At 32.7% G+C, this 9,124-nt stretch overlaps 1 protein-coding gene across 1 annotated transcript; it reads right to left on the reverse strand.

The window, feature by feature from the left end:
- Nucleotides 1-406: 406 nt before the first annotated feature.
- LOC131842429 (uncharacterized) lies at nt 407-2,376 on the reverse strand. Its single transcript, XM_059190961.1, has 2 exons — nt 2,256-2,376; nt 407-702 (listed from the first exon to the last, which is right to left on the reverse strand). Exons 1-2 carry the CDS (start codon nt 2,374-2,376, stop codon nt 407-409), a joined length of 417 nt encoding a protein of 138 aa, XP_059046944.1.
- Nucleotides 2,377-9,124: the final 6,748 nt, after the last annotated feature.

Raw genomic sequence — 9,124 nt, forward strand, 5'->3', positions numbered from 1 at the left:
TTACAATTTAATAAGAGGGATCGCTCCTAAGAATATCCATCGTAAAACATAAGTTTATTTCCATTTCTGTTTTCCAAAATTTAAAATAGAGTTAGCTTAAATCAGTAAATCGTTTTTTTAGCAATCGCCCCCGCTGTCTGTCTGTCCTTATATCTTTTAAATTACGCAACGGATTTTAATGCAGTTATCAGCAATAGACAGACTAATTCAAGAGAAAGGTTTATGTGTATAATATTTTGTTTCATAGTACAGAATAAACTGCGAAATTCAAATATTTGTAATTCACCCATGCACAGCCGGGAGTTATACATAAAAGCATATTAATTAATTGGTTAAGTAATAAAATAAAACTCATAAGAAAGTTTTAAGCAATAAATAAATAATTTAATTATACTAATTAGTGCTACTATTGGTTTTTATTAAGCAACCAATTTAAAGAGCCGCCGAGATCCGAAATGCCCGGTATACCTGGCTCTTGACTCGGGAAGGCCTCTTGTTCAGGAGGTCCATAACTGTAGCCCACTGTGTTATAATCTTGGGGTGCTCCGTAAACCGGTTGGGGTTTTGGTACCTTGCTCTTCAAGAAGAAATTAAGCAGTAAACCCACGATATAGAATGCTTTCTGGAAGAACGCCATGAAAATAAAGAAGGTGGCCACTTTGAGAGCTGCTACTTTTGAGAACACGAAGAGAAGGATCATGGCTGTAACAGAAAATATTTTTTTTTTATTAAACATCATTACATAGTATAAAACAAAGTCGCTGTCGCTGTCTGTCCCTATGTATGCTTAAATCTTTAATTACGCAACGGATTCTGAAGCGGTTTTTTTTAATACATAGAGTGATTCAAGAGGAAGATTTATATATATATAATACATGTATACCCGTGCGAAGCCGGAGTATAGCTAGTAATATTACATACGCGAAAGTTTGTTAGTATGGATGTTTAATACTTTTTCACGCAAAAACAACTGAACGGGTTTAGATGAAACTTTACAGTAATATAGCTTATGCATAAGAATAGCATATATGGTATAATTAGAAATAAACCCAAGCAGGTATCTTCTTAAATAAATGTATCTTTGTAAAAATGTTAAATTAATTATACTAGATAAGTAGCTACAGTAAAAATATATTTGTATACATCATATAAATCAATAGAAGTTACCTATACATATAAATAAAATTGGAGTGTCTGTTTGTAATATAGAAATAATCGTTTTTTACTACATGCATATGAATATGAGTACGGTACATACAAAAAAATAACATTTTTTACAATATTTGTCTGTCTGTCTGTTTGTTCCGGCTAATGTCTTAAATGGCTGGACCGATTTTGACGGGACATTTTTGGCAGATAGCTGATGTAATAAGGAGTAACTTAGGTTTACTTTTAATTTAGAAAAATTTCTTTAGTTTAGAAAAATAACGTTAAATTCCACGCGGACGAAGTCGCATGTACAGCTAGTCGTCTATTATAGATAACAGACTCTGTTTAGCATTTTGACTGCCGTACAGATAACAAATAATTTAGATCTATAACCACAGACATTTAGAAAGTGTGAGAGAAAACAAATAAAATAAAAATATTTAAATTTAAATTAGTTAGAGTAAATAGAAATATTTCTATTCAAAATTCAAGATATCTTTATTCATGTAGGTCTATTACAGACTCCTATGATATGTCAAATCTACCGTCAGTTCGGAATGATTCGAGACGAGAAGAACTGACAAGAAACTCAGCTTGTATTCTTTTTAAATAAATGTTATACATGTTTAATAATACAGACTCATTTTTTAATTAAAATTTGGGAGAATAGATGCTATTGCAAAAGCTAATAATCATCCATAAACATATATAACCATTTACCACTTTCTTTAAAAGAGATAAAAAATGATAAAATATTTATAAGAAATCTCAAGACATTATTGATTAAAAAATGTTATTATACAATTTTAGTAATTAAATATATACAATTTCAAATTATTAATTATTATTACTATTTTTTTATTATTATTATATATTATATAAAAAATAACTCGTCCTCCTCTCTTCTCTTCCGCTTGCTGTGCCCAACGGGGTCCATAATTAACCTACTTTGAAATGTACCTGTCTATCTATTTACTGTAAAATTATGGAATGCAAAGCTTAAATAAATAAATAAATAAATAATAGTCTATTCACAAGATAAGTCACGAGTATGACGGATTATACGAGTATGACGGATATATTGGTACCAGAATTGGTAGACTCACCCCACAGCCTTGCACTATTCTTTTTCTTCTTAGCCCTAGCTTCTGTAGCTTCCAAATTATTATTATCCAAACAATAACAAAACACAACCATCATGAACATTATTAAAACAACCTTCAACATTATAATATTAAAAATATAATTCCCGCGCTTTATGGTCACTTCTTTTTTTTATTTTTTTTTTTTTTATATTTAAGTTTCCGGGTTCGTCCCGTCCGAGTCAAGACCACGTTGTTAAATAAGATTTCATCTCGTAGGTACAGCATGTAAATTGTTAAATAGAAGAAAGTATCCTTTTGTTTTCAGTAGCTGAACGAATTCGTGTCGGCCTAAACATTTCTGTGACTAATGTATGTGTTAGGGAACAGTTATTGAGTCTTTTGTTGGGGCATCGCGTTCCACGCATTTCTACATTAAACTTAATGTGCACAAAAATTTCACCGTTTTTCTACAAAAACACTCATTTACATTTAAAACGTGTTGGCATATAGTGAGTACGCTAATAGAGAGAGTGAAAGCTTTAAGGGGACTGTGTACCCGCAATAAAATTACTACGTAAGAATTTTTAAGTAATAATAATAATTATTATTATTAATATAATAATAATAATAATAATAAACTTCCCTACAACCATACTATAAATACAATCCTGAAAGCGAACCTGAATTAGAGAACTCTACAGCTAAACTCTACTTTGATCGTGCTATTCTCACAGATCGAACCACACATTACAATAGGCCAGACATTACACTAATAAACAAAACCAACAAAACTGGATACCTGATTGATATCGCTGTCCCCAACACACACAACCTGCAAAATACGATATCCGAAAAAATAACAAAATATAAAGAATTACAAACAGAAATAACCCGACTCTGGAACTTACAAAAAGTAACAATAGTCCCAACTACAGGTGTCATACCGAAACACATGCATCAGTCACTAAATACCCTGAACTTGCCTCCTAATATATACTGCCAACTACAGAAGGCTGTAGTTCTAAATACATGCCGCATTGTTAGAAAGTTTCTACAGACAGATTAGGCCTACATTTGTATTATGGTATATCCACCTGAAATAGAACATTGTTACGTACTTGGCTTAGGCCCGTACATACCAAGATTACCGGCGAAAGTCGACAAAAAATAATATAAAAAAATAATAATAATAATAATAATGATCAGTCTATTACCCCATCAAATGGAGATATATAATATATATATAAAAAAAAAAAATTATCCCAACCAGTCTGGAACAACATCTCAGACGGTTGGGATTCCGGGGCGGCTCACTCCCGGGAAAGATGCAGAAAGCGGTGCTCTTAGATTCTGCCCGCATTGTACGCCGGTTTCTCTCCCTGGGGCCCTGAACCCCGGCCGACTGTGCTTCTGCCGGGGATATGTTGCCATCTCCTCTCCTTAACAGAGGAGATGAGATTTTTTTTTTGAAGTTTCCTAACTTAATAATAATAAACTCTTTATTGTGCACATAGAATACAATAAGAAAAACAGTAAATAAAAAAATTATTACAAATGGCGGTCTTATCACTATAGGCAATTTCTTACAGACAACCTGCTAACAAGCAATAGGACTAAGGTACATAGAAGAGGTAGATGGCACACATAAGCTACTATAATTATTAAAGGAATAAATAGACATACATGTATAGATATATATATAAATAAACTAATATACATACATATAGGAAGTTTTCAGAAATAAATAGGAAAAAAATGAGCTATAGAGACATAACGAGACCTTAGATGATTTTTAAATATTACATGAGATTGAGCGGATCGAATGGAGAGTGGTAGAGAGTTCCAGAGACGAATGGCTCGGACAGTGAAAGAGTTAATATAAAGTAATTATTCTATATTCTATCTCTATATAGAGACCTTATGTCACCCCTCATCTAACGCGATAGCAATACTTTCACTAGTAATTTTGTCATAAATATTTGCATTCCGCTAAATTCAGCTTACATTATTACTAGAGCATATATAACGGTATTTTTTTGTATATTCTGAAAATTTTATACTTTCAATTATTTTCAAATTTTTATACTCTACGATCGGACCCGCGCATCTTCATCTGTTAATGCAGATGAATAATAACAGTGATACTGTTACTTGACATTTATTATACAAGCTTTTGCCCGCGGCTTCGCTCACATAGTAGTAAATATTATGATTAATTAGGTGTAGTTTTTGCAGCTTTACTTTTGTTTAGCGCGTGTAAAAAATTAGGACCTACAAAATCTATGAATATTTATACAAACTTTCATCCCCTATTTTATCCTCTTAGGGGTGGAATGTATCAAAATCCTTTCTAGCGGATGCCTACGTTATAACATCTACCTGCATGCCAAATTTCAGCCCGATCCGTCCAGTGGTTCGAGCTGTGCGTTGATAGATCACTATATCAGTCACCTTTGAGTTATATATATTTAGATTTCATCCAATTCTTATAATATCTTTTTAAGTGTTATTCTAAGGTATAAGCTATATTAGTGTAAAGTTTCATCAAAATCTGTTTAATAGTTTTTGTGTATAAGAGTAAAAATAACCATCCATCTATGCATCAATACTCACACACTTACGCGTTTAATATTAGTAAAATTATAATGTTCATATGTATAAGCTAAAGATAGCAAAATTTGTTGCAAATTTCGTGAATGAGCTAAAGATTTTTTTTTAAGACTATTTTCTTCTGATTCTTCTGTTTCTCACTAGTGTGAAACATTGATATTATTTCATCGAATTTAGTCAGTTATTGTAAAAAAATTTCATTGCAGGACGTGTTTTTTTTTTGTGTATCATTGTAAGGAGATAGACCTGGGACACGCAGCCTTAAGGTTTTAAGGATGATTTTATTAACATTACTTGTCGACGAAATAAATTAGGATTGATACCGTAATTCCTTTGAGATTAGGATCAGACGAAATATTTGAATCGGACCCCAGCCAAAGGAGCCCATCTTAATGGATTAAATAAAAAAATGTAATACGCTTTATGTTCGTGAAATAGACGTAAAAGTATTTTGTTAAGTGTTTACATTTTTCAAATGTATCTTTTTACATAATGGTAAACAGATATAAATTGTTTATTTCATGATTACATTTATTTGATCTTGACGGCCTCGGTGGTCTAACGGTTTAGCACACCGCTTTACTTCCGATGGTCGCGGGTTCGGATGGCGGGGTCAGGGATTTTATAAGCGGCTAAAATAATAATAATAATCATCTCAGGACAATTCACACAGCGCCATCTAGACCCAAGTTAAGCTAGCTAAAGCTTGTGTTATGGGTACTAGATAACTAATACAAATACATAGATTTTTTTGTAAATAGAAAATACCCAGACCGATACAAACAATCATACTCATGAATACAAATGTTTGTGCCGTGCGAGGAATCGAACCCGCGACCATCGGACGTAAAGCGGTGTGCTAAACTGCCAGACCACCGAGTTCGAAAAATTCCTACAAGACTAAACGATTTCTGAATTTGAATTTGAATTTATTTGAAAGTCCCTAATACTGCACGTTTAAATAACTTCGAATTGTAATAAGGTGTGAGATATAGCTGAGAATATTTCTCACCCCGCAATAGAATGCAAACGGTGTCGCGACTCCACTCTAGAGATTTTCACTTAGTTATAATTTAGTTCAACGTGCGCTGGTTCCTTACCCGTTTATATCTCGTAACACTCCTGCTTCTATATGAGAATTCTTGAAATAATCCATTTAATACACTTTTTATATACTGAATTCTAAAACTGATTAAAAACTGTGAATTTCATTATAGTTATTCATTTTTTAAAGTTAGTATTACATAGTATAAAATAAAGTCGCTGTCTGTCAGTCCGTATGTATGCTTAAATCTTTAAAACTACGCAACGAATTTTGAAGCGATTTTTTTAATGGATAGAGAGATTCAAGAGGAAGGTTTATATCTATAATACATGTACACCCGTGGGAAGCCGGGGCGATTAGCTAGTATTATATATACCTAAGATAATATATTGCGTAAATATATACAAATATATGAACTTAAATATATACCAAATAGTCTGACAGTCACAGAACTAAAAAGAGTGTGATAGAAACAAAAATGGAAACAAAAGGGTACTGAGAGAAGAGAAAAAGTTAGAAATTCAGATAATATGCCCGTAATTTGCTTATGAGTGTGTTATTTAGTGTGAGTTTGTATTTAACGCGTAACTTAGTCTGCATCACACTTGTTTGACATTTAACATTATATGTCGCTCCATTCACATAATATATTTTAAACTATAGCTTATGTATTATTCTGTATAATAATAATAATATAATAATCTCAAGTCAATTCACACAGCGCCATCTAGACCCAAGTTAAGCTAGCTAAAGCTTGTGTTATGGGTACTAGATAACTGATACATAGATTTTTTTTTGTAAATACATACATATTATACATAGAAAACACCCAGACCGATACAAACAATCATATTCATGAATACAAATGTTTGTGCCGTGCGAGGAATCGAACCCGCGACAATCGGTCGTAAAGCGGTGTGCTAGACCGCTAGACCACCGAGGTCGTCAAGCTATATTACTATAAAGTTTCATAAAATCCATTCAGTTTTTGCGTGAAAGAGTAACAAGCATCCATTCATACTCGCAAACTGTCGTCTTTATTATATTAATAAGATAACATAATTATCTTTATTCATCCTTACTAATACAGGGATCTAGGCCCCGAATATGATTTTGTCCCATTTGGTGTCGAGACCCTTGGTCCGTGGGGTCCTAGCGCTATAAAGCGAAAAGGTTAGACGACCGCAGAAGACCGAAGAGCTGGCAGCCACCTCGGACAAAGTATTAGTCTAGCCATTCAGAGGGGGAACGCTGCCAGTATCTTCGGAACCTTGCTTAAAGGGACACTAATACATTTTAGTTATTATATTATATTTTTTAAGGTTTTTAATTTTAGGTTCTATAATTGTTATGTATATATAGTATGACAATGTAAATTGTAACATACATTGTTACATTATATATATACTTACTAATATAAAAATGCAAAAGTAACTCTGTCTGTCTATCTCGCCTTCACACATAACTACTAAATTATTTGAATGTAATTTGGTACAAAAATTATCTAGACCCTGAGAAAGGACATAGGCTGCTTAATGCGAAAAAGGGTTGTAAGGGGTTGAAAGGGGACATGAAAGGTTGTATGGATCTATCGATATTTTTAAAGCTAGAATCGGGTAACTTATTTTTTAGGATCTTGAAATATAAATAAAGGAAAAGGGTTGTACGGGGTTGTAAGGGGAGATCAGAACCTGTATGGAAGTATATAAGTATGTAATTCATCAATTTTGTAGCTAGAACGATGAATCTTTTTTTTTGTATTTTTTGGGTTAGATTACTAAATATTTTTTCTTGATATGGTCAAGATCACTATTCTACGTAGACGAAGTCGCGGGCACAGCTAGTTACAAATAATTTTCAAATATCCTTTAATCAAATCGTAATGTTTATGCGCCATTACGCCAATCATCTGAACATATCATGTTTTAAATTTGACGCGGTCGTTATCTATACATCTATACATATAAATAGAATTGGAGTGTCTGTTTGTAATATTGATACAAGCTTTTTTACTATGCATATGAATATAAATACGGTACATACACCAAAATTACATTTTTTACAATTTTTGTCTGTCTGTATGTCTGTTTGTTCCGGCTAATCTCTGAAATGGCTGGACCGATTTTGACGAGATTTTTTTGGCAATTATCTGATGTAATAAGGAGTAACTTAGGCTACTTTTATTTTAGAAAATAATGTTAAATTCCACGCTGACGGAATCTCGGGAACAGCTGGTTTATACATATAATTAGCAATGAACGAAAACGTGTGAAGGTAGACGCATATGTCTGTCATTAAAAAAAATATTTACCATATACCGGCTACTCTTCAGTTTACCCGTGATCATGGTGGTTGAAACACGGCCGAAATATCGTGAACCCAATAAAAAAAACGTGGTAAGATCCCGTGATACATCTGAACATACGTCTGAAACTCGAAAAAGATATATAACATACAACAAAAAGTGGTAGATGATCTTTTAAACTTTAAATACGATCGAAATGAAATAGATGGTGATCTTTTAAACCTTAAATAGGAATATAGCTCCGCAATAGTAACTCTAAAGCGATATTCAATTAAGTTCAACGAGTCGAAGTGCAATATAAAGTTTTAAATAGGCTGACTTCCAGTTGAACGTCATATTCACAAACTCGACGAACTTATAGAAGTGTGTCAACGCTATAGAATTACTATATAGGTAGTTGGTTCGTTCCGAATATTGAAATCTAATAGTAATATTAGGTCCTTACATATGAAATTGGCTTTTCGTCGCACTGGCCACTTTGATCTCAAATATCTCCTCTTTGGTTGGGCATTCCCCAATCTATATAAAATTAAGTTTGTTTGAATAAAGAATTTTCTATTATACTATACATATAAATAAAATTGGAGTGTCTGTTTTTAATATTGAAATAACCGTTTTTTACTTCATGCATATGAATATACATACGGTACATGCACCAAAATATTATTTTTTACAATTTTTGTCTGTCTGTCTGTTTGTTCCGGCTAATCTCTGAAATGGGTGGACCGATTTTGACGGGAGTTTATTGGCAGGTAGCTGATGTTATAAGGATACTCCTTATATATAGTAACTTAGACTACTCTTATTTTTGGAAAATAAAGTTAAATTCCACGCAGACGAAGTCACGGGTACAGCTAGTAATTTATAAACTTGTATTATAATTAACAAAATATAACAGATGTTAACATCGCATATCGATCTTCAATCTAC

Source organism: Achroia grisella, unplaced genomic scaffold (genome assembly GCF_030625045.1).
Source record: "Achroia grisella isolate CSIRO2021 unplaced genomic scaffold, CSIRO_AGI_Agris_v1 utg2183, whole genome shotgun sequence".
Taxonomy (NCBI): domain Eukaryota; kingdom Metazoa; phylum Arthropoda; class Insecta; order Lepidoptera; family Pyralidae; genus Achroia; species Achroia grisella.

What these genes read in the sequence shown, in the direction of transcription:
- LOC131842429 (XM_059190961.1), bottom strand. Translation starts at nt 2,376, where the DNA reads ATGTTGAAGGTTGTTTTAATAATGTTCATGATGGTTGTGTTTTGTTAT. An exon ending in GAATAGTGCAAGGCTGTGGG is followed by an intron (nt 703 to 2,255) that starts GTGAGTCTACCA and finishes TTTCTGTTACAG; the next exon opens with CCATGATCCTTCTCTTCGTG.